Below are 27,117 nucleotides of genomic sequence, written 5' to 3'. Positions count from 1 at the left end.
TGAACAAAAATCTTTGCAATTCTTTGAACGATGTTTGAAGACATGTAATTCTCAATCCACAGCTTTAAAAAATTCACCCAAATTTTTATATTTGGATAAATATTTGGAAGCATCTCTTCAAGTTGCATTCTTAATTGCAAAAGCCACACACCATTGGGGAAACACTTTTACTCCCAACCGCCATAAAATGGTAGAAAAGAATATGTAGATAAACTAAAATGTATTCCCTTATCAGCAAATACTATTGGTAGACGTATAGAAATCATTGCAGATAATTTAAAGAAGCAACGTATCGCAGTATCAGAAGCCATCAAACCAGAATTTCAAGAAATTATGAAAGAAATGCAAAGCCCTTGTTCACATTAAATATTGTAATAAATATGTTTGTAAGCTGTTAATAATAAAAACAATGTGTAAAAATATCTAGTGTTTTTACTTATCATATGATGACACGAGGCGTATTTCCTCTTTGCAATACTTATTACAATAGATTTTTGCTCAATCAATTGGGGGTATGCACTATTTATTTTTTCTGTCTTGGGGTACGCGATCAAAAACGTTTGGAGAACACTGTACTAGAGCATCGGCATGCTAATACCTTAATTTCCTTCATACTGATAGTTATCGATTTTTTAATTTATTATGAGGAACTCTTATTTATCGACAGCACGTGTATTTTCGACTTCCTTGAAGAAAGATTAAAGAACCAGTGCAAAGAATTCCTTGCTCGACTCCATTTTTGAATTTTTGACCGGGTCTTATAGGAACCCGCTAACTAGGAGCCAGGTAGTTGAATTAGAATGGGCTTCTTTAATATCTTACGGCATCTTTTTTCCCACACCAATTTTCTGGAGGATGTGGAACAGAAAGAGATGTCGGACATTACTGAATGCTTCAGTAAGGTTTACCGATTGCCCCGCCATTGATTGCTTTTTGGTATTAACCAAGCCGAGAAGATCACGTACCAGACACGTCAAATTCTAGTCTTCAGCCTGGAACACCACACACCTGTGGACTTTAATTAGATTCCTACTTTGAGATGCGTAATTAAAGTAGGAATGAGTTGCGTAATTTTATATTTTAATCGATAACGCGGGAAAATATCTCGTTGTCAGTATTAATCAGAGAAATAGGTCCTTAGCTGCTGATTAAGTTATGAACTCAACTAGATTTTGGAATGAGGACTGTATGCTTGCGTAAAGCTACAAATTCGCTTGGTATGTGTCCTGAAGAGAGAAAAGAAATAAACAATATAACAACAACAATGAGAAGAATAAAATCCATGGCCTTGTGGTAAAATGTTATCTCTAGACTATGGGAATTTTCTTGTCATGCATTCTTTAGGAGCTGCAGTCACTTCAGATGCTGTAATGGGTCTGTCAAGTCGGTCTTGGATATGAACAGGAAAGCCAATAATGTTCCAAGAGTTATAATTTCCCGCAGTGCTATTATCTTGAAATAGATTTGCAGTGTTTGAAAGGAGTCAAGGATGTCTTGGATGGTGGACATGTCTTCTCCATTAACGCAGATTTGAGTTGTAGTCCTTTCTTTGTGAAATTTTGTAAATTTTCTATTGAAAAATTCAGCTGAAGGGCTATCTGCTGTTGTATTCTTATCTTAAAATTTCTTTCTTCTTGTTTCTGCCTCTTCACTTATCTCTATGTTGATATTTCTGAAGATTGTCTGCATTTTAAATCATTGCGTTGTGCCACGAATCAGCTCCTCTCTTTAAACAGGTCTCAATTAATTTTGTTTTGAGGAATGCTTTTGTTTTTCCCCATTCAATTATATTCTGGTTTGTTGCTTGTTTCAGTTTTAACCACATATCTTACTTCCAGGTAACATTATTCGTAACATTGGAGGAGAGGGTCTGCAATGAAAACATCAACGAAAAATTACATTCGGTGGAACAAAGGTGATCTCTACTTGTTCCCTGCAACGGAATTTCAGTAGGACTGGATAATGATCTGTCAACTTGATGTCAAGATGTTTCATCTGACTTATCTTATTGTTAATGGAAGAGGAGTTATAAGTTCGATCACGATGGGTAGCAATACCTTGATTGATGTGCATGTAATCCTGCAGATTTTCATTGGAATCCTCCAAATGTCTACTAGTTGAGCAATGTTTAGAAATATTTTTAACTGTGCCTATCCCACTTTTCCATTTCTGGGGGTGTCCTCCTATTTTGTCTAATGTGGGGTTTCAACAATTCAGTCGCCAGCTGCTATGATGTACGGTAGTGTGCTCCGAGTAAATATGGCTGCATTTCCTGGAAGAACGTTGTCGAACTGTTCCATTGAATGCAGCAGAAACATTTATAAACCTTATTTCGCATCCACAGTATTTCCAGTCTCTTTCCAAGAATTCTATCAAAGAATGGTCAAGAATAGGGAATCAGATCGAAGTCTCATCATGGGAAGCCAAACCAGTGAAGATACTCAGATTGAAATGAAGCAGAAATCATTGTTATACATTATTTTAATGCAGATTAAAATAATGCAGAAAACTAAGTCTCCCATTTACAAGTTGCGTAAAGGTGTATCACATTGTTATTAAAATATTCTGGTTTAAAATAGCGGTTGAAAGATATTTTTCCTTGATTATAATTTAAATTAAATTTGACAAGAGATTATATTCTTCGTTAGTTCTTTATACAAATGTAAGCAAATTCTGTGCGTGAAGTATCTTCTGGTCTGGGCTACTTGTACATAGAGACTTATTTTCGAAAGGATGTGAGCATTCTAAGATGAGATATTATGGCAATTAAGATGAAGTCATTAATTTGCTAATTGGAATTCGCCCTCTAATCACCAACAATTCTGGCCTTCTAAACCCTCCCTGGGCATGGATGTTTGGGACAATATTTTGGTGGGAGAGGAATTTCATCGTCTGACGTGAGATCGCTCTTATTGGAGACCTGAAGAGGCTTGGAAAATGTTCGTGTTTGATCTCTACAGGAGTTTAGTAAAAAATAAATAAACATTATAAAAATATAAAATTAAGAAAACTGGAAAAAAATCTAGTTTATCATCCGTACGAATGTTCTGGGTTTAAAAAGTTCGTGAGTGGAAACGACATAAAATATTGTTTCCACTCACGAAATGTCGTTTCCACTCAAATCTGATGAGAATCAACAATCCGAACAGCTGTCAGGCCAGTGAGATCTAAAACCATGTTTTAGATCCTTCTTTTATTAAAAAAATAAATAAAAGAAAAGCGAACAACGCAGGTGCAAAAGTTTATCTTCTCATAAGTTCTCTGGCAAAATTTGATCATTTTTGAGTTTACTTTCTTTCTTTCTTTCTAACAATGAATAGCTTAGGCGTAGTTTGGAGTAGTCCAAACCCACCTCGTCGGGAATTTGTTTAAAATTCGTACATGAATTAATGATAATTTACCATTTTGGGATTTATCTTGTAGCTGCTTCCAGGTTCAAGTGACTCTCCATCATAGTGAGGATTCAAAATCTCCCGTTGGGAATGAATGGAAACGAGGAGCTCTGGATCCACAAAAACAGTGTCATAATCCCACGGATCAATAAGCAAGGACAGTTCTAATTCTGAAAGTGGAGAAATATAAAACGTATGTTTTTAAAATAACAATGATTACTTCGGTCTTATTTTTCTACTAGAAGACACAAAAATTTACGTCTCTCTCATATTTCATAAAAATAGCATTGACAAGTTAAAACATTGCGATATATACGAGTACAGATGACCCTCGTATAACGCGGATGTTAGGTTCCACACAAATGCCACGTTACATAAATCGCGTCATGTGAGACTCAGATCACATAGAAAAAGTAGGGTTAGGTTCCGAAATCGTTTTTTTTAAATTATATAAACAATAAGGACATATCAAACGAAAATATATAAGTTGGGAAAACGTATAAACTATGAAACAAAATACATAGCATAAACTTATAAAAATACAAATTGCACATAAACTTATAAAAATACAAATTGCGCGTAAACTTCATTGCACATGATGCATAAAGGTTTAGGCAAAATAAAACAAAGTGAAGATTTTAATCATCATTGTCTTCAAAACGACATTTCATAGATGTTCTTTAGTTACGAGTGGCCGGACGTCGTCATCACTTGAAATCTCTTGGACATCATTTGTATAATTCTCATTGCATACTTAAGCTGGTTTAGTTTTCATTAAGTCAGTAATAAGACCTTGCTTATCACTAGGCTGCATTTTTTTTTATTGAGTTCATAATATGGAGCTAAACAAATATCCAATTGTCTGGTGAATTTTCCGGAACGCTCCATTGAGGGATCATTATCCGTAAAATAACTTTCTTGCCAAGTCCAATCTTTATGCTAATTTCTTCAAACTGATTTCTTTAACGGACTCATCACAATCAGAATCTTCGGCAGAACTTTCCTCTTCTTTGGTTCGACGTCATCAATTAATTGTACCAGTTCCTCCTCATTTAAATCTATTTCCCCAATCAATTAATTCACTAATTTCGTTTTCAGCGATATCGCAAAAGCCCTCTAAGTGGCCATCACTATATAAATACATTTTTTCACATAAAAAAAACATTTCATATTGTATGTAACTCACCAGAAAATGAAGTGCTCAGCTTGAGATTAACAACCTTATGATTTCTAATGCGCTTTCCTGGCAAAAAACTTTCAACAATGAACTTTATACGGTAAACAATTGACTAGATGCGCGCTAAAGACTATTTCCCCTAAAATAAATTCGCTACTTATAATTACCTGCGCGATACGGGAAAACGCAAATTTAACGAAGATAAAATTAGATTTTTAAGTCGCGCGGTAAAAAATACATGAAAAAATAAAGGGTTACTACAATTTGTAGATCGTGTTTTAATCGAAACTGCGTTGTATAAGTACCGCATTATACGAGGTTAACGTGTATATTCAGACAAAATCGAATCTTCTAAATTTCTGAAACTGGAGTACAGCAGATCAAAAATCAGGCTGCACAGGCTAACTCAATTATCAACTGCAGTAATTTCTGAAGGGAACAATAAACCATTTCATCCTCTGATGAAATGCCATAAATTAATAGCTTTGTGATCTTCAGTTTCTCCAAGGAATGAATTGTACTTCATGAATGTCTAAAAACTAGAAACTTTACTGAAACATTTCTGAATTGTTTTTATATTCTTTGATTTCGAAAGACATCCTCAAAATCCCATATTTTATTTTACTTCTATTATTCTAACTTCGGACGGAAAACAGCGCTAGAAACTATGATCACGCACGTAACATCAGAAGAGTTCTACGTCCCAACCATACGAGTATATCCTGCGCTGTCCATCTCCAGAGCTGTGGATTCGAGAAGCCATTCTCTGGTAGGATTCTATTGCCTCCAGTGTATAGGCGCAGGCAAACAGAGTATCTTGAACTGATCCTAAGAGTGTCCAAAGCTTAGTAAATCCATACAACTCTGCTGACGCAGTACATCTTTAAATGATGCAGTTGCAGAGTTAAAGTTTGGTCTGATGTGGTGTTCTGCTAGAAGCAGTCGTACTAAGCCTTGGTTTTCATCACAGTAGGCAGATCAGATTTCTGATTTTGCAGGACAGTGAGTCCACCCGTCACCCACAACGTGTAAGTCACTGACGAGAGACTCAAATCCTCTATCCACTACAAATCAGGCTTCATCAGATCAGTGTTACTCCTATAGTGAAATTTTACTTCTATTATCCAGCCTTTGTTCTTCAATGTACTTTCTATAACCCTCGCTATTGTATTGTGTCTTCTGATACGCACTCCATGTGTGCGATAAGATTGTATAATACTCGGGGAAGATATGATGACAGTTTCTGCCATCATATCTTCTTCCCCGAGTTGTACTAGCTCGAGTGGAGAGAGAGCATTGATTCTTTTCTATCTAAATATATATTCTAAATCTAAATCTAACTAAATCTAAATCTATAAACAAAATCACAAGAGTGGTGCTAAGACCGATTTATCCAACTGTCGACCAATTAGTATCCCAGGAGTGGTGGTGAATATTTTGGAAAAATTGATTAGAACTCACATTAAGAAATGGGTCGACAGTTAATCTCTAATTCGCAATGAGCAACATGGGTTTACTAAGGGAAGATCATGTTTTAGCAACTTGCTCACATTCTGCAACAATCTTATGACACACCATGATAATTTTAGATTTTGCTAAGGCTTTTGACAGAATACAGCACGATAGATTGTTGCATAAATGGAAGAATATGGGATTGGGTTATCGAATATTAGCGTGGATATGAGGATGGCTGACTCACAGATATCAAGAATAGATACGTGGGGGATATAAGTCTGCAATATTTAAGGTAACTTCTGGTGTACCACAAGGATCAGTCCTTGGTCCACTGTTATTCAATCTGTATATGAATGATATTGGGAAGGATTTTACAAGTGACACACAGTTATTTGCTGATGATGAAATAATTGGTAGAGTAATCAGGAATGCTGCTGATATGCAGCACTTGCTGACATCAGTTCAATGTCAGTAAATGTAAAGTAAAATGATATCCAGTGTAGTAATATATTGAGCGGAGTATGCTAGAAGAAACGAATGAGGCTAGGGATCTTGGAGTGTTAACAGACAGGAAGTTGAAGTTCAGGGGCAATGTGGGAAACATTGCAAATAGAACAAAAAAGATAATTGCAATGCTGAAACGAACGTTCACATATAAAGATACGGTTGTTATTTTTCCTCATTACAAGACTCTCTTAGACTATTGTGCACAGTTCTGGCCTCCTGGTTTCCGTTATGATTCTGGTATATTGGAGAGAGTACAAAGGAGAGTGTTAAAATTGATATCGGGATTATGGAATACTGATCATGAAGACAGATTGACAATTTGTAGACTTCTGACAGTAGCAAACAGGAGAAAGAGAGGTGACATGATTGAGACTCACAAACTTCTGAAAGGGTCATACAGGATTTCAATTGATGGAATGATTCAATTTATGGAGGATGGGGAAAGGAATAGAGGGCATCCTTGCAAGGACGCTAAGAAGGGGGATGAGGGCTAGATTTTTCTCTCAGATGGTGTTGCGTGATTGGAATGGATTCCCATTTAATGTTATGGTGCAAGAAGCCTGGAATTCAAGAATAAGAATGATAATTGGTGTGTGTAGTATGTGACCTTCCTCGATGAGTCTCTGACTCCCTGGAAGTCTCACTTAATAATAATAATAATAATATATTCGACACCAGGCTGGAAATCCTATCTTTGTTTCAATTGTTGCTGAGGGGGAATACGTTTTAAATTCTGGCAATACATCATGAAAGGTGATTTCCCGTGTTGAGCCGAAGCAGTCGTAATCGGTGTTCTTCCATTAGACATCCATCTACTGACACGTCCATAATCATCGTAATTTCATGAAGTCATAGAAGCAGCGAGACATATTTCTTAAGTGGAGAGAGAAAATTTCTGTAATCTAGAAAACAGTCGTAATCTATGGACAAACCATCACAATAAAAGAGCCCCGGGGCCTGCTTTGTTTGCAGTGGAATGGAGAAATTCGAGTGGTATATCGTGAGGAAGACGTAACCGCGAACGTATTGCCGAATGGACTACTAGATCCATTCGAGACAGTAATTAGAGAGTGAGAGAGAGAGAGAGCGAGAGAATTCCATTACGTGCAACATGTGGTAGAGTCACCGGTGTTAGTAATGCATGGCATTATAAATTGCCGTAAGGATATGTGCTTTGCATTATGGGATACTAAGGCAAGTGATGTGGAGTCATTCTTATTCATTTTGATCTCCTCTGTCTGGTGAGTCCTGTTGGTACAATCGGTGTCCAAATGGTTCAATTTCTAGTCTTCTTAAACTAGTGAATTTGCCTGTTTCTTTTAAGTTTCTTAGCCAACTATTCCTCGGTCCTCCGGCTGGACGCTGATTTGCTTTCTTCCATTTAGCATGATGTTTAGAAGTCTGCGAGGAGGCATTGTCATGGCATCGCCGAACCATCGGAGCTGTTGTTGAATATAATGTCTGTGAGGTTGTCTAGGTAGTTGAGATCCTGATTTACTTGTTTTGTGGTTTTATGTTCAGTCCGGTGTGTTTTGTTCATTTTTCTTAAGGAACTTCCCCCGAATGCACTTTTGTTTTATGAGTAGTTGCTTCTTAGTAAGGCGCCATGACTCACTTCCATTTGTTGCTGTAGAGATGATCATGATTTTGAATAGTTTGACTAAAAGATGTTTCTAGAGTTTGTTATTTTTTTCCATATTTTGTTTAATTTATTCATGTTCGACCATTTAAGGATTTTACTCGTTCTAGGCTTTGTTTCTCCAGGTTTATTGAGATATTTTCAACTTCTCTTCCTATTTTCATTATTTTGTCTTTCTGCTGTTGATCCTCATTCCAAACGTTTTACATGCTTCATTTATAAGATGGATTATTTTTTCTAATTGTTTGAAATACTGCCAGGATTACTGTATCATCTGCGTATTTGATGTGATCGATGTTTCTTCCATTTATATTTATCCCTAGTTCATTGAAGATTTCTTTCAATATTTCCTCTAGGGGGAAGTCCTCAGCTGTCACATACGAGTTTTCCAGTTCTAAAATTAATTTGAGGCGCAAACTTTTTGTGCTTTCACTAGGATAAAAGGTTAAATCAAGAATATAATTTCTTGGCATCTTTAATTTATAGTACAACCAAGTGGAAAAACTTCCAACATTTAAATCTGGTACGTTAAGCAGAAAAACCAGCAGAAGCTTGGCAGGAGTCAAGCCATCTGTTCCATAACTGATGAAGGAGCTCGAAGTGAAGACCATTTAATCAAATAAAGATGGACGGTAAAGTTCAACTTTCAGAATGGACCTTGAAACAGGAGGAAGCACTAATTTAGATAGGTATGCTGGCTGAGTGATAAACTCATCCCTCCAAAAGTGTACAAATTCCTTGTGCATCTCATTTGGAGCAGGAATCAATACTCTCTAGTACTGGTCTGGCACAAACACGTCTGTTGTTCTTATAGACTTATCTAATGTCTAATTTTGGACATAAAGGCGTTTTCTCCCTTACTGCTTGGATCCAACAGATGCAGGATGATACTCAGCTAACCGGCCGGACGATGTTGACTCAAAAAAATTTTTACGACTTTACTTTAATTGATACTTCATTGAGTGACATTCTAGTAATATTCTTTAAAACAGTTCTAAGTAGAATGACAGTCTATGATGTCATCTACTTTCAGATTTTGTTCGCGTGGGCAGAACCTCTGCCAAAAACCTCATTTATATGGCCTACATCTTCTGTAGCTAATGAGGCTTCACGGACGGAAAGAAATTATCTATTTTTAACTGTCCCCGTCATGCCTTTGCACATTTGTTACACATCTCAGCATTAACAGGGGATGTTTTGGATAGTGATAAACAGCAAGAAAATACCGGGTATAAAGGTTTGGTGAAATTTTGCTCAGACAAAGTTTCTTTGAGATGATGTTCCTGGTTGGCCTGATATATTTGGATAATTGGATGTTGCAGGAATATTGGAGGATGCAGAATCTTCTTCTTGAATAGCCCATCATGGTTATGCCCACTCTGTATAAACTTCCGCATTAACAGCATCGAGATGGTTTGAATGAACACCAAGAAAAATAGTTGTAGTAAAGGCTCTCTCTGACAATCTGGACGGGAAGCGTCTCTTTGAGATTATTCCTGATTGAATCCAGATATTTCATAAATGAATATTATAGGAACATTTAGAGTTGCAGAAGCGTTCCAAACGGTGACAGAATGTTCTGCTCGTCGATGCCTACCCAGATCTCCCGAATTGTAATTGCCATAATGCAAGTGGGGACAAATATACTCTCTCTGTGTACTGTCGGTTGGGAAGAGTCACGCTCATCTAATGGAATGTCTACTGATGGAGAGAGTGGTGGAATTCACTTTATGGAATTGCGCGGAAGAGTGACAGGGACATTGCAATCCGTTCAAGACGAAGATCAATCACCAGAGTGGAGTTCCACAGTTACTCCTGGATCGACATAGGGGAACTAATTCTGCTTTGGTAAACTCATAGTAATGGAACGAACCCTACTGGGGCTGTGACACACAGAAGAGATTAAGTAACGTAGTAAACAGCGTAGGAACTCGAAGGTACCCAGGTCCCGCCAATAGGAGGCGGCTTACTTCAGCTCTTGCCAGCTGTCTGGGTCTGAATGGGGTACAGCCAAGAGAAATAACTTTTAGTACCGTTAAAGTGAGATTTCAAACCCCGTATTAGCTGTTAGAGAGCAAATGATGTTCATTCACCAGCAATACTAAACATATGGTGAATATGTTCGTAGGGTTCTGAAATATTTGATTACAAGATTCTTTGGTTTTCCTTATCATTTCTTCTTAATCTTCTGACTGATACACTGGCAGATTGTGATTACTTCGAAGTTATTTCGGTGGGAGTTTTCGATGAGCATCACCAAACCTTCATCGCGTATGTCGAAATATAATAATTCAGAGATAGCGAGAAACATAAGGCGTGCAGGTAGCATGCTCGAGATGCGCAAATGAAGATCCTTTCCAGATCTCCTCGCCCACGTCATCCACCTCTGGACAGTTTTCCTAAGGAAAGAATTGGCAAAACTTGTGCAGTTGACATCTTCAAGTTATTTAATAAAGATTAGAATCGGGAGGTTTGAGCAAGTTGCCGTTTTCTAGACTGTCTTTCTTCCTTTGTAAGTGGATCGCAGTTAATTCTCACTAAGTGTAATGGTGACGGGTTTTCTTAAGATTTTCCTATTGATGCAAGTGTGCCTATGGGCTCTGGCTATTTCACCGACCATCTTTTGCATCCATTTAAACGACATTCACTCAGTGAGCTCAAATCGTATTCATGATGACAGCATTCAGCCTCCTAATCTTATGACCAAATCTTGCAGTGCTCAAAGATTTCAAGACTAATATTACCTAAAATATCCTAAATGGTAACGCCCCCACCATTCTTCAGTAGGGTGATAACAACCTTCAGTTTTTCGAAAACACCAATTTGACTTTTTCTTTTGTCTTTTTGTCTCTTTGTTTCTTCTCAAATAACACTGGAGTCACTGCATCAGTGCTTCTGTCAAAATGTCAATAAAAATTAATCATGCACCTAATATGTAAAACATGTCTATATAGATTTTTTCTTTAATCCTTTCCTTATCCTTTCTCCCTTCTGTTGAAGTGCTGATCTGAATTAGAGCAGTTCAGTTGGCACTTTCTTAAATGCTGACAATGCGCCAGGTTCCATTATAATATCTATCTTTTTATTTAACGAGATTATGTCATGGAGGATATCTGGTCCTTACTGTAATTATTTCCAAGAGTCTTCATTCAAATATCTCCATTTTCATGAAGACATGAATATGATCCGCCATTAATTAAATCCCCTAATCTTCATCAGAACTCTCATATCGGGTCTTTAATCTTCGATCAAAATGTTTTATTTTTAATACTGCTCTTAGAACCATAAATTAAAACTGATTTGAACACTTTCTTTTGTAATGCTAATTTATTATTTTCGCTAATTTCACTCTGTATAAATGTATTCAACTGGCTCCTCCACCATATCAGCTTTGCGCATTCATTGTCTGTAAACAAATTTGATTTGCAATCTTCACTAAACACAGTGACGAATTAAAATATTTTACCTTTTTCTATGGATCTCCATTCAGAATGCAGCTGAAATATTCTATATTATTATCTGTTTCTTCTATCTATTGCAGATTTTCATGCGAAACCTTTTATAGCCGCTGTCCAATTTTCTCAGAGACTGAAGATTTGCCCTGGATGAGTTCAGAAGTACAACATAATCTGAATGAAATTGACAGCTAAGCTTGATATCTCCAATTGTAATATCGGGTTTAATGCCACTTTTTTGTTCATAATATGATCCATTTAGATGATGAAAAAAAATGGAGATAATATGTATGCTTGTCTTACACCTGATTTCACATCAAACATATTCGTGTTTCATTTTGTTCTAATTGCTCTCTTACAACTTAAATATAGTCTGCGTATTGCTCTGTGTAATGTCCCATTCACCCGATATAATTGTAATATTTTGAAATTTTGTAAGATTTTGAATCAGAGCACCTTTCCATATGATTTTTCCAGATCTACAAAAATTAAGAAACAGCTCCTTTTCATATTCCTACGACTTTTGAAATGTTGGTGGAATGATGAAAATGTGATGTTTTCAATCGTTATTTATTCTGAATCCAGATTGTTCTTCTTCCAGTCTCTCTTTTTTTGAATATTTTCGACGATGCTTGCATACGTCTTACCTGGAACACTTAATAGAGAAATTTCTGTATAATTCTCACATTCAGCTTTATTCCCATTTTATTGAAAAAAGAGAATAGAGCTGAACTATGAGTGTCCTACACCAATCATTTGGAATTCGACCTTTTGAACAGGCCTTCTGAAGTATGCAGTGTAGCCACGGCAACATTTTATACCTCCTATACCTCATATATATTTCTACCCTTTACACCTCCTATATGTTTAAATTTTTGGGTCGAATGTCGCTACTCCAGCTGCCTTTTCACACTTTAAGTTTTCACGATTTTCGTATCACAAGTATTGATATTGATATGCCCTCCTGTTTGCATTCCTCGTGAAACTTTTCGACTACGGTTCTGACATTGATGTGTCGTTTAATAGGATATCTTTATCTTCAATTTTTCATGTCACCTTTATCATCTTTGTTTCCTTTTTACAGTACTCTTTCCTCCATTTCTAAGCTTTTTCAACAGCGTTCAGAAAATTTTGCCATCATTCAATATTTACCTTCCGTATGCCTATCGATTCTCGGGGCTCCTACTGGTTTCCGAGCGTATCCCCGAGGTCTCGGATGTGCGTAAACCCTAACTACTATCACGTGGATACCAGGGCAGTTCTGAATATATTGAATAAAGAGCCGTGGACCAGTATGTTTGGGACTGGCGATCCCTCGTGAAAATATTTCCATTCACCAACCCCCAGTGGGCCAGCATGGTGAATTTATGGCCTAATCTCTTCCAAGATTAATCAAACAGAAATAAAATGGCTCTCATTCCCCGAGGTCAGATTGTTACTGCCTACAGCGGCAGCAGGCAGTTAAACACGAAGGCAGAGGGTGCTAAGAATCCCTGGTTAACCAGATCACGGTGCCATTGGAAACTAGACCTTGGAACTTTAAACTGTAGGACTGAAGTGCTAACGTGTAGGGCTAAACAGCTAAAAAGAGCTAAAGCGACTAAATGGGACATTCTCGGACTGTGTGAAATTAGACGTAATGGAAAAATAATTCTTCAATTAAAAAAAACACAGACATGCTGTATTATAGAGGCCAAGATAATGAAAGAATCAGTGGAGCTGGATTCTTGATCAACAAAGAACCGAAGAACAACATAATAGAATTTGACAGTGTATCTGATCGAATAGCAAGTATTGTTGTTCAAATCTCAAAAAGATACACTCTTAAGATCATCCAAGTCTATGCATCAACAATAAGCCATACTGACGAAGAACTTGAAGCCTTCTATCATGATGTACCCCAAATCTAAGTAAAGGAAAACATCATTTCAGAATTGCAATGGAATGGGAGACTTTAGACTTAGTATACACAATGAAATGAAAGCTCAATGGGAAATTTCAGATATGGCATGAGAGATGAGAGAGGAGCAAAGAGGCAAGGTTAATATAATTTGCAGAAAAATAAAACCCGTACATCATGAATTATTTTTTCAAGAAAAGAACACCTAGGAAGTGGACATGAAAAAGTCCAAATGGAAAAACTAGTGAAATTGACTTTATCCTCAGCAAAAGAAAAAACATCTTTCAAGGCTGCTCTGTTATAAATAAACACCTTCAACATTGGAAGTGACGAAGGTATGGTACGCAGTAAAAGAAGGAGAAGAAAGTTGTTCTCTGGGTTTCAAGGCGCACGTGTTCCCACGAGGTTAGTACTAAGAGGGAGAATTCTTGATGCTATTTCAGATGAACATTTGCCATTGAAATTGTAGAATACACATAGTGCTGAAACCAAACGCCTGTGTGAAAGTGGGGGGAGCGAGTTGGTAAGTGATGGGTCATTAATAAGACTAATTTCTCTCCTCTGTATTGAGTCAAGCATTTTGAGGAAGCTTTTGGGGGCCCCACCCAACATCTGAGAGCAGTATTGGATGGTTGGGCAGATTTCTGATTTGTATAAGGTTAACAGCTACTCAGGGGTGAAGTAACGTCTTGAGCAAAAGAGAAATTCTAGTTTATTATTTTTACGGCTATTTTGTCTGCGTTTGTTTAGGAGTCTCCCTTTTTTAATGTCATTGGCGTTTTACTCAAGAATTCTTAGGGCATTGCAGATGTATTTTAGAGACAAATATATGTCGCATAGTAGAAGAAAATTCGCACACACCTTTTCTTGGATGTTGTTGCCTGTCTTCTTTCTGCGGTGTACATACTTCTGCAGTAATGGTGTTCAAAGGGGGGAAGCTTAGGCAATGTGGGAGAATTAATTTTAGAAAACCAAGGTTTCTTTATCCTAGAGAAAAAATTTTTATCCTGGAGAAATCCTAGTTTTTTAGAAACTGAGGATGCAATGGTTGCTATGTGTTTATACCAGGAGAGGCTTGATGTCAGGGTGATTCTAAGAAGAGAAATCTCAAATTGTCTGGAAATTTGGTGTTTTCGAAAATAATTCCGGTGGAAAATGGTTCTTTTAATGAGAAATAAGACAGAACTGGGTTTTATTAGTATTGAAATTGACTAGGTTATCTGAACCCCACTGGAGGATGGCTTGGAGATCTGAATTGAGAGATATGGTGGTTGCTGTTCTGTAGGTTGAGGTGAGTTGTGTGGAGTAAGGTTTATCAAAATAAAGGGAGGAGTGCAATGTGCTGCAAAACTGTGTATCGGGCTGGAGGTCAACTGAACTAGGTCATGAGGACAGAAACTTTTGGAACTCCAGCATTAGTTGAATGGTGAGAGGATAAGCAACCGTCCACCACTACGCATAGTGCGCGTCCAGATAGAAAGCTGGAAATTCATATACATAGGTCTTGAGATAGACCAAACGATGGTAGCTTACTTAATAAACCATTGTGCCAGATCCGGTCAAATGACTTGGAGATATCAAGTAAAACAGCTTGAGATTCGCCAAATTTCTCCATGACATTTGTCCAGAGATGGGTGACAGATGTGAGTAGATGTCCTGTTGATCGGCAGCGACGGAATCATACCGATGGTCGTCTATTAGACAGGTATCTTCGAGGTAGTGCAGGTGTTGAGAATTGATCATTTTTCCATTATTTTAGACAGGAGTGAGGTGAGCGAGAAAGGGCGGTAGTTGGACGGCAGAGATTCGTTCCCCTTCTTGGGAATGGGCTGAATATAGGCCAAGTTCCAATTCATACCGACATACCTTGCCAGAGAGCACCTAACCTAGAATCGCCCAATTTTGACCTTCTTTGGATTAAAATATCCCTTCCCCAGTCAGTCAAATTCATTTGCTGTCTCTATCGCTCTCACCCAACGCCTCTGAGCTCTTTAATTTCCTTACATTAAAATTGACTTTCTCCAGTCCCATTTTCCCAACAGAGAAATCATGTCCTAGGAGATTTAAATGTCCACAACACCAACTGGCTTTCCTCCTTCAGCTGTACAGATCTTGCAGGCACAGATGCTGAAACATTTGCCATCACTAACGACCTTACACAACTTGTTAAGACGCCAACCAGAATACCTGATAACCCGAACCACTCTCCAAATACACAAGATCTCTTTCTGACCAGTGACCATTCCAAATACACAGTTAATGCAGAGGCCCCATAGGCAATTCTGACCACAACCTAGTGCTCATCTCCTCCTAAGGCAAAAACGCTTACACAGCTACTCCCATATAAGAGTAGTTTGGCATTATAACAGTGCCATGTGGGACAGCCTCTACAACTTCTATACCCCATTCCCATGGTCGGACTATTGCTTGCGACCATCCAACCCAAACATATGCACCGAAGTAATCCTCACCGGGATGGAATCATACATTCCTCACAGTACTCTGACCTGGCATTCCCTAACTAAACCCTAGTTTTCCAAAAGATGAGCCAATGATGTACAAATACGAAACCAAACATACCATAACTGGCTCAAATCAAGAGCTCCATGCTCTTAGAACTTATACCCAAGCCCTAAATAAATGCAATAAAAACAATCAATGCTTCCAAAACAGAGCTCGAAAGAACAAAAACACAGGAAATTAGCAACCTGTCCAAACGGCAGCCGAGCCTTTTGGTCTCTCGCAAAGCAATCCGTCGTAACTACTGCCCAACACTATTCCCATCTCTGTCATACCCAGATGGCTCTATTGCATCATCGCCTACAGAAAATGCCAATCTCTTGCCCTCGCACTTTGCTTCCAATGCATGCATAATTGACGATGGGAATTATGCATGCACTTGAAACTGGCTTCCAATCAAGACGTTTATCTTCATATTTGTCTTGAATGCTATCGCTACTCTTTCTGTTCCTTGATTAATATTGCGTGAAAATAACATCCTTTACTTCTTATTTATAAAATATCATCTGAGTTTGTCTTCTTCTTAGTCTCAGTAATGCCGATTATGAAAACGACCACGTGGTACTTTTTCCGTTCTTCTGAAAGTCTTTTCCATTAATACGCCTTATATTAATGATTCCTGCCTTCAGTTCCTTGGCGTTATTCTTCTTCTTCTGGTTGCTGAGATGGAACTTGTTCATGCAGCTGACATTATCTATTCGTCCTGGATTTTATGAAGAAAACAGCGGCAGTCTTGTTTAACCAGGCGATGTCCGAGCCGGCATGAAATCTCATCATGCAAAACCATCACATCATTTTTGGTTTAAGCCAACAGAGAGTACAGGAAAGAAATTGCACAGAAATTTGTTCGGCAAAGTCCTAAATTGCGCCCATTAGCGTCCGATCAGTATCCAGTGGATCCCAACTAACTGAGTACCTAATAAGCATAGTAAGAGTTCTCAAACGCACTCACAACAAACATGTCATTGTCAAAATTGAGAGAAGAACAGGGCGAATAGGTAAATGGAATTGCAGCATTTTCGTAAACAGGACTGTACGTGTATCATTGTCTAAGGAAATTGTCTCTGAAGAAGGGTTTATTCGATTATCAATCTCTCGGGGATCTGCCATAACTAACATTACTGGCCTGTAATACAGCGAGATGTATTACAGCCGAGGATGTCCTAAAAGTTTAGCCATTTAAGCCTATTTAGATAACATTTCATCGTAATGAGAGTTTTGGAGAGTCAAAAATAAAATCAGAACGTTTCCAGCGAAAGATTTCGAAAAAGAACATCGCTTTCAATTTAGTCACCGATCATTAAAGCTTTCATTTGGCTTACACTTCCAAAACATTTCGAATTAGCATGTCTGAAATACAATGAAGTGCAAAATTTAACTCGAAATCCATCTGTTTCCGCCAAATTCAGAATGTCTGTGATAAAATTCATTTTAAGTGAAAGACTAAATAAAATGAGTTCAGAAAGACATCAAAAACTTCAGAAGAACCTTCGTAGCCCAGTTCATTGCGACGATGCGCTTTGACTAGAAGCACGTGGGTTAGAATCCCGTATGAAATACGAAAAACCTTTTCAACCGAAAGTCACTTTGATGTTACTGCAAGCGGGATTTCCTGCGGAGATGATGTTTTCGTGTCACAAACAGCCAGAAGAATAAAGCAATTAATTCACGTGACTATTTAGGCAAAAGACTAATGACCTAACCCAAATATATATATATATATATATACATACATAGCAGGACATGAGCTTGCAAGTACCGCAAATTATTATTATTAATAAATTGACTCACCGGAACTTCTTGAGACCTGAATTCGATTTGCGTGAGGGAATCCCCAGAGCGAGTTGACTGCGTAGCAGTTATGGATGTAAAATAAACCCTCATCGTTTAGAACCACTCGCGTATATGCACTTCCGTTACCTGACCTGTAAGAAAACGGCTCTGCTTGTATCCTACAATAGCGGGTCATATTAAAAAACACACAAACATATAAATAAGTTTCAAGCAAGCATTAATTAATAAAGAATGAAATATCTTTTCAAAGTCTTTTTGTTATCCACAGGATGACGTGGTACGTTATTTTTTATTATCCCCAACTACCTTTTTGGAGATCCGTGGGCTATAATGACGGCTGTCACTATCAATTATTAAACAACCATGCGGAAGGAGCGGCAAACAGCTGCAGCTGTGTCAGGATTGGAAACCTTATTTCTTACAATATTACATAAAACGATATCAGAATCAGAATAGTTGAACGCAGCAATTATCGTTCTGTGTAGTTTGGAGAACTATTGAGGTATGCACGGTACCAGAAAGAAACCCCACCCCATCGTCATCACAGCGAGAGCTGTGCAATTTCTGCGACTGTGCTGTGTCCAAACGAAGAATGGACACACATAGATTTCGTGACAGAAGAACAATTTCTCTGTGCTTTTTGCACATGCTAGTTGATGAGTCACCATTTCTGTTACCCAAGACTCGATGATAGAAAAACTGTTGCGGTAAAATCCATGGTAGGCAGTTTTGCACATGCACGTGTAGTCATGTACATGCAATCAATTACGAATGCTTGTGTCTCCCTATATCTGTGCGAAAGAATTCCCATGGATCTTAACTAGACGAAGTGCTCCTGCGTTTGAAAAAGACCTCCTGTCGTCATCTGTACTGACCGCAACGTCATATGTAAACCTCCAGGTCAGCATGTTTGGAATAATAAATTCCAATTGAATAACACGTGCAGGAATTTTCCTCCAATGTTTCTTACGATTATCACTTCTGAAACGCTACTCGATCTTCCAATATACAACAGGTCCCCCTAAAACTGTGAAATAAATTTCGAGCGATCCACGGATTGGCTTTAGAGACCATGAAATTTTCATATTTTATGGTTGCTTCCGTGATCCAGTAATTCACCGGACTAGTGTATTCTGCAATTCTGTTAAGACTGAAACGTGTGTGTGTGTGTGTGTGTGTGTGTGTGTGTGTGTGTGTGTGTGTGTGTGTGTGTGTGTGTGTGTGTGTGTGTGTGTGTGTGTGTGTGTGTGTGTGTGTGTGTGTGTGTTAAATCAAATGCACACTTAATTGGTCGTGATTCTAAGTAATCATTACCTGCACGGTGAGCCATTTTTCTTTCCGATTGATTTGTAAGTGCAACTTGCTATTACATCATCCCCTTTATATCTAAGTTCTACGTTTCTTTTTGGGCTTAAGAAAATATTTTCTGTGATATTCATAACCTGGAAGAAAAGAAAGTTTGTTTGCAGTAGGGTTAAAAATTCTTTCAACAATTTTAAGGTTTAATTTTCGTCTTACAAAAAATTCTAATAGCATCATGCATGAAATCATCTAAGAAGATGATTTCATGTTTGATGGGAAGAGAAAACATAGCTCATACTTTACGGATTGATGCTGAGAGATAAAATTCATCTTAGAAATTTAAAACCGAACTTTATTAAATAGTAATAATAATTCCCAATGTGACCGAGTGAATATTTTGATGGAAAGATATCTAGTGATTGTTGAACAGGCTCTGCACTAGAAGGCTTTCTGCCCAGGGCCGGAAATTTGCACGGTGTGACAAATGTTTTTGGGGTGGCAAAGTTAACATAAATTATAAGAAAAATAAGGGAAAAGGGGCGGCAAAATATGCAATTGCACGGGGCGGCAAATGTTCTAGGGTCGACCCTGCTTCTGCCGTTAATGGTATTCTCTAAACACAACTCAAATTAAAATGTGAAAGCTAATCTCAGTGATCTGTGGGATCTTCACGCTGACCCTCGCCTGAAATGTAGCCTAATGTATGGACGAGTCAATATTTAGCTCATCCTGTCTATCCATTGTACTACACTGAAATCACTAAAAAATTAAGACCATCATTCTAACAATCTTAGTTCACATCAAATCCCTCAAACCATTCAACATTTCAACTGGTAGAAATATGAATCGGCCATCTGAATCCATCAGAATATAGAAACAAGATCAGATAGCTAATGACAAAAATCATTAGCCAACATTAAAGTCGCAGTCTATTGGGTGAATCCCTGCTGTATCACAGTCACCTGATAAATCAGAACTAAGAATTATATGACAGCTTGGACTGAGATAAGATCAGTGTACAAGATTAATCAAAGCGAGGAAGCAGTTTCAATTGTTTTGCGAAATTTTTATTTACAACGATAAACACGTGTTATACAGCGATAGAGATACGTATTGTAAGTCTGTTACAATAGGGAAACGTTCATAGTTTCGCTATCAGAAGATAGGGATTTATTAATATTATTATTATTATTATTATTATTATTATTATTATTATTATTATTATTATTATTATTATTATTACTAATTCTTTAATGTGGTTCAAACTCCTGTTGTTAATTTAAAAGTGTCACAAGGTAACTCTTCTTGTCACGCTGAAACAGTGATATATAATTCATCGAAATCGGCAAAGCGAAACCCAAATTTTGAGTGTGCTGAAAATTGAGCATAGAACAAAGGACGTCGCCATCTTTACGGTTGTCTAAAGGAAGAAAGGTGAGCCATGAAGTGCAACAAGTGCCTGAAGGAATTATCGTCCGACGGAAGTCATAACCTGCAGGAAATGCTTACAGGTTATATGACTTCCTTCGGACGATAGACCGTTGTTTCTTAGGTTCCGAAAGACCGGAACCTAAGAAACAAATGGCAGTGCAAATCCAATGCCTAGCGAGAGGAATGAAAATGCCTATACTGCAGAGAAGACAAAGAAACGCAGCCACCCACGGCGCAACTGATTATGTCAGAGGCAGAATCGAACGATGAACTGAACAGAAAAAAATACCAGTGAGTCTTATAATTTGAATTCCGTAAATTTATTACTAGAAAAAGGTTTAGAAAATATAACCGCCAGCTTTCTAGATCTTGTCCAAGATCTATTTGATAAACAGAATAAAAATAGCAAAAACAATTAGCGAATATGAAGAGTTTGTTAAATTTAATAATTAAGTTCTTGAAGGAGTTCGAAGAAGTCTTACAAACGGTAAAAGACATAAAAACCAGCATTAACGCATTAACTGACAGGCAGCACAAATTGATAAAAGACACATCCGAACTCCGCCAAGAATTTAATTCCCTAAAACTACAATACGAACTTTTAAATCAACAACAACATAAAGAAGACCTTGTCATAAACGGTCTTCCAGAAACTGAATCCACAGAAAATCTCAGAGACGAAATTTTAAAGTTAGGCCATGCAATTTACATCCCCCTACAGCATAATGATATTCAGACCATAAATCGTATTCCCAGGAAGAACAAAAACCAAGGCTCGCGACGAGCTGCACCAGTCATAGTTCGTGTGAGAAGCAAGGTTGCAAGAGACAATCTCATAAAAGCCAGCTGACTGAAAAAACCATTAGTCAAGGATTTAAATGCATCGCAAGACAATACGCCAATCTCTCTATCTGAGTATTTAACACCTTTCAATCAGAATCTGATGTTCCAAGCAAGAAAAGCAAAAACAGAAAATAAATTATCAATTTTTGTGGACCAAAGACGGCAAGATAATCTTGAGAAATTCACAAACTTCAACGTCTATACAAATAAAAAGCTCGGAAGATATAGATAGGCTGCCAGAGTGAAATAAAAGACTCCAACTTTGTTCAAAAAGAAGACCTCAACAAAACAAAACTGAATGTGAACCATCAGATAGATGTAATCACACCGAAATACAATAGCAATTGTACTTTCGACTCGCATGATGAATGGAAACAACACATAGTGCAAACGAGAGGAATATCAATCTTTCATATTAACATCAGAAAAATCCGAAAACATTGGTTATCTGCGGAATTACACCGGTATTATGGATATGTTGGTCCTAACAGAAATATCCATAACTAATGACGAAGCCACTGCTTCCAACAATATAGATCATGCCGCCAAACAAAAAGAGGGGATGGAATATTAATATTTATCAAGCATAAATTAATAGCAAAAGAAACTGCCTATCGATTTGACCTTTCTGAAACCCGTTGCCTCAAAATCACTAATACCACGAATACACAGCATCCCATAATACTAAATGCTATTTACAGGCCACCAAACCTAAACATGATGAAATTCTTGCACGAACTCAATTACTGGCTTTCAAGCCAAGAAATATGCTCAACCGAACACCTAATGATAATTGGCGACATAAACATAAATATTGCAAACGAAAACCAGAACAACACTGTACAATACCTAGACACGCTACCCATGTATAATCTAATGCCAACAATAACGTCATGTACTAGAGAAGAAATATTCGGAAATACTATCAGTGCTTCCTGTCTAAATCATATAAACGTCCGAGCACCACCAAACAGTTACACTGCATCAGTCATAAAGTGCAAAGCAGCAGACCATTACTTCACACCTCTAATACATTACAGCACACCAAAACAATATCCATGCAATGTCCCACAGAAGAAACGCGACAGAAAACAATAATAGACGAAGAAATAATCAACCAGGAAATCAGAAAAACAGACTGGGAACACCTGACATCAGATTCAGCAGATATCTTCAACATTAAACTCACACTGGAGGAAATATATAAGAAAGCTACAAAGAAAGTCAGAATTCGTTCAAAAACAACACAAAATTCTTGGATAACACAAAACTTAATCCTAGAAATACACAGAAAGGACGCTTTAAGGAAAGAATTAAAGCGATATCCAAATAACACAGCTTTAAAAACTGAATATAAGATAACAAGGAATCGCCTTACAACACAAATCAGAAATGCAAAAAGAAACTACTACAGAGACAAACTAACTTCGGCACAAAACAACATGAAACAAACCTGGCATCTGATTAATGAGATGCTAGATTTAGCTCCCAACATCGCCGCCTCCGAAACCATAAAACACACCTTCATGAAAGACGCAAAACCTATCCAACAACTAGCAAATGACTTTAACCAGTACTTTGCAGACTCCATCCAAGAACTGCACAGAAATATTCCCCCAATCACAAAACGAGGCCCTCCACTTAGACCACAATCAAAACAGACATCATGGTTCCCAACCATAAAAGAAGCAGAACTTCTCTCAGCAATACATCAAATCAAACCAAACAAAGGCCCAGCAATTGATGGTATCAGACCTAAAGATTAAAAGCAACATGCAACTAGTTTTAGTCCTATCCTACTAAAGTTAATAAATAAAATATTTAAAACAGGACAGATACCAAGTATGCTAAAGACCGCCATAATCACACCAATATAGAAACATGGAAAACGAAATTTAATCAGCAATTACAGACCCATAGCAACATTATCAATTATCAATCAAATTATGGAGCGGATCATACTGAAGAAACTCACAGCATACACAGAGACCTTTCATATTATCCCCAAAACACAATATGGTTTTCAGAAAAATAAGGGAACAACATCTCTCTTGGAAGACTTTAGAGACGTAATTAATACCTCCTTAGACAAAAACAAAATTGCCATGGTAATCTTTATTGATCTATCTAAAGCATTCGATACACTCACACTTCAAACCTTGTTAGAAAAGCTGAGGCATGTTGGAATAGACGGGCCTCTTCACAGGTGGTTTACAAACTACCTCCAAAATAGAAAGCATATCAACGTATCCGGTCAAGCCGAAGCAGAGATCTACCAGTAACCTGTGGAATACCACAGGGAGCTGTACTCTCATCAAATCTATTCAACATTTACACGCACTATATTGATCAGCTACCATTCAAACGTAAGATATTCCAATACGCAGACGAAACAGCAATAATATCCATCCATAATAACCCAAGAATAGCCCAAACAAATATGCAACATGACATAAATCTGATCATAGACTGGCTCACGAAAAACTCCATACACCTAAACTCAGAAAAGACAAAATTAATGATATTCAGAAATCCACTGACTCGAAAAGTTGATAAGAAATATATAACTATCCATCATCCACTTTCCAACATAAAAAACACACAGAACAGCAAAACCTCTACAGTCACTCAGGTTGAAACAATACGATACCTTGGAATTTATTTCGATGCAGATATGAACTGGAATATTCACATAAACCATCTACACAAGAAACTCCGAACAATAAGTGGCAAACTCTGCAGGTTAAAAGACATAGTTCCCCTACGCCTAAAAACACTAAGATACAAAGCACTATGCCAAAATATACTAAGATACGCTATAACAACGTATGCTTTCTGTGCACCCTACAAACTAAATAGATTAATCTCGTTACAGTACAAAATGATAAAACCGATCTTTTGGGAACAAAGAGAAAATCACGACCTTATAAACATTGCAATGTCAGAACATAAAATACTGACAGCAAAACATTCATGTCACTATGCAGCTTAACTAAAACATTATTTCGATGCCAACTACAGGACAGTCAGAAATACATACCGTATAACAAGACCTCAGACAATTAATTATATCAAATATAAATACAATAATCACTACGGAAAGGTCACACGAACCCTCTACATCCCAGACATGATAAACAAATTACCTTTTAAATAGAGAAACCTTACAAACTACAATAGCCTGAAAAGAGCTCTAAGGACATACTGTGAACAAGAAACACGCACCCAAAATACCATACAAACTTAATGAAACACAATATATTCGTTGACTTCCAGCTCAGCGACGCATTGATAGATTCCACGTTATTGTGTGTGTGTGTGTGTGTGTGTGTGTGTGTGTGTGTGTGTGTGTGTGTGTGTGTGTGTGTGTGTGTGTGTGTGTGTGTGTGTGTGTGTGTGTGTGTGTGTGTGTGTGTGTGTGTGTGTGTGTGTGTGTGTGTGTGTGTGTGTGTGTGTGTGTGTGTGTGTGTGTGTGTGTGTGTGTGTGTGTGTGTGTGTGTGTGTGTGTGTGTGTGTGCGTGTGCGTGTGCGTGCGTGCGTGCGTGCGTGCGCGCGCGAATTTCTCAATCATAGATTTCGTAGCGTCTCAACACAGGAAAACTAAAATAAAAATAAATAAATAATAACCAACCGGTGTCATCCTCAGACAAGCTTACATATAAGCTTCGAGGATGAAAGCAGAGAAATTAGTTCTCATCCAAGATGTATGATATGTAACCAAATGCATGTAATGTAAGTATCACATGTAAACCAATGTATGTAATCTAAGGATCACATGTAAACCAATGTATGTAATGTAAGTATCACATGTAAACCAATGTATGTAATGTATGTGTTATATGTAAACAAATGCAAGTAATCTATCATATGTAATCAAATGTATGTAATAACTGTAACAAAAGTATGCAATATAGAGTGATTATAACCATTGATATTGTATATGTAGAGTGTAAAATTGCAACGAAACATCTGTAATAATCATCATTATGTATACTTATAATAATATATGTTGTAAACAGTTATTGTTGTTATTATTATTATTTAAAAAAAACGTTATGTACGAGAAAGTATTTGTTATGCATAATTGTGTTCCTAATAATGTATGTCACTTATCTGAAAAATAATAATATGTTTAAAAAATTATTATTATTATAAAAACCTCCGTGGAGTCAAAGGCTCATCGTGGGAGGTAAACTGTTATGCACACAGTTTATCATACCGCGCCTTAAATATATTCACTATCTCTGCACTCACCACACTCTCGGAGAATGCATTCCAATCACTCACCGCTCTCCATGCAAAAAACCTGCTCCTCACTCCCTTGCTCACACCCTCCTTATACAGCTTCCAGGAATGACCTCTTGTTCTCCTGCTCTCCTCACCCATTCTGTGCGAAACCTCCCTGACATTAATCTGGTAATAACATCTTAACAGCTTATATGTCTCAATCATATCCCCCTCCCCTTCATCCTCCTCCTACTATCTACGAATTTCTGAAAATTGCATTTTGTCAATCTATCTTCATACTCCACGTAGACCAGAAACCACGTTAGTCAATCGCTTCTGAACCCTTTCCAACGCATTTTCATCTTTTTGAAACCCAGATCTATGCACATGTGGCCTGATCATAGCCTTATGCAAACGAACCAAAACATCCTTACTTCTACACGTCAGTGCACTCCGCATCATTCTTATTATCCTGTGTGTTGTCCTAACAATTTTAGTAACATATCCCTGAAATTTTAGGTCCTTGCCTACAATCATTCCTAGATCTCTCATCTTCTCTACCACCTCCAAGATATTTCCACCGATTGTGTCCTTTACATCCCATCGCTGCTTCCCAAATTTCAAAACCTTACACTTTTTAAAGTATACATTTTTGGTCGTTTTATAATAGGAATACAATATTATTAATACAGACCAGTATTTTACAATAAAAACATTTATTCAAACCTACCGGTTTCGCCGGCAAACTGTCTAGCTTTTTCAAGGCATTACGGAGATATGAAAGTTAGTACATGCAAATTGAAAGGAACATAAAAAACGTTGTATACCAAACTAGTATCTTTGGTTACACGTTTCGCGTGACAGAGATTACTTATTGTTCTTATTCATTATCACGCATGCGTGTTTGTTGTAGACTTGTAATGTGATTACTGGCTAGCTGTAGTTCAGATTAATTGAGAGAGAGGATCAAGTTTTTCCACGAACTGTTTAGAATTACACCCTGATTTCTGTTGAGGTTTCCACCGGTTATTAGTACTATTGTGGCTTCCTTAAATACACGATGCCTGTAGCCATCATTGAGATATGGCATGAAGCTGTTTTTGCCAATCTATCGTGTGGTTAGACGTGCAGAAATGATGTGCTAAGCTGGAAGAGATGCTTCTGTTGTTGTTTACATCACCAACATGTTCTTTTTGTCTAATTTCTAAACTTCGTGAAGTTTGTCCGATGTAGGCAAGACCACAGGAGCAGGGAATGTAAAATACTCCTGGATATTTGTAGAACGGAACTTTATCTTTTGGAGATCCTAAATCTTGTCTGATGTTGGTGGTTGGTGTGAAGACCACTCTGATGTTGTGGGCTCTTAGTATTCTTGCTATATGATAAGAAATTGACTTGATGAAAGGTATCACTACAGTAAAAACGTGCTGACGGTGGGATTCTTCTTGTCTGTGGTTGTCATTGTATAGATATTT

The 27,117-nt window shown here is 37.5% G+C and overlaps 1 protein-coding gene across 1 annotated transcript in view; it reads right to left on the bottom strand.

Moving 5' to 3' along the window:
* Positions 1–19,169, bottom strand: part of LOC150095178 (uncharacterized) — a 251,994-nt gene extending 232,825 nt beyond the window's left edge. The window contains exons 1-2 of the mRNA XM_090411216.1: positions 19,154–19,169; positions 3,402–3,562 (exon numbers count right to left, since the gene is read on the bottom strand). Of these exons, the coding sequence (XP_090267342.1) occupies positions 3,402–3,562; positions 19,154–19,169 (177 nt within the window). The remainder of the gene's footprint in view (positions 1–3,401; positions 3,563–19,153) is intronic.
* Positions 19,170–27,117: the final 7,948 nt, after the last annotated feature.

The sequence above is a fragment of the Typopeltis vanoorti genome, chromosome 21 (assembly GCF_054136105.1).
Source record: "Typopeltis vanoorti isolate ZY-2024b chromosome 21, IOZ_Tvanoo_1.0, whole genome shotgun sequence".
In the NCBI taxonomy this organism is placed as follows: domain Eukaryota; kingdom Metazoa; phylum Arthropoda; class Arachnida; order Uropygi; family Thelyphonidae; genus Typopeltis; species Typopeltis vanoorti.
This window is presented reverse-complemented; position numbering and strand designations above follow the sequence as displayed.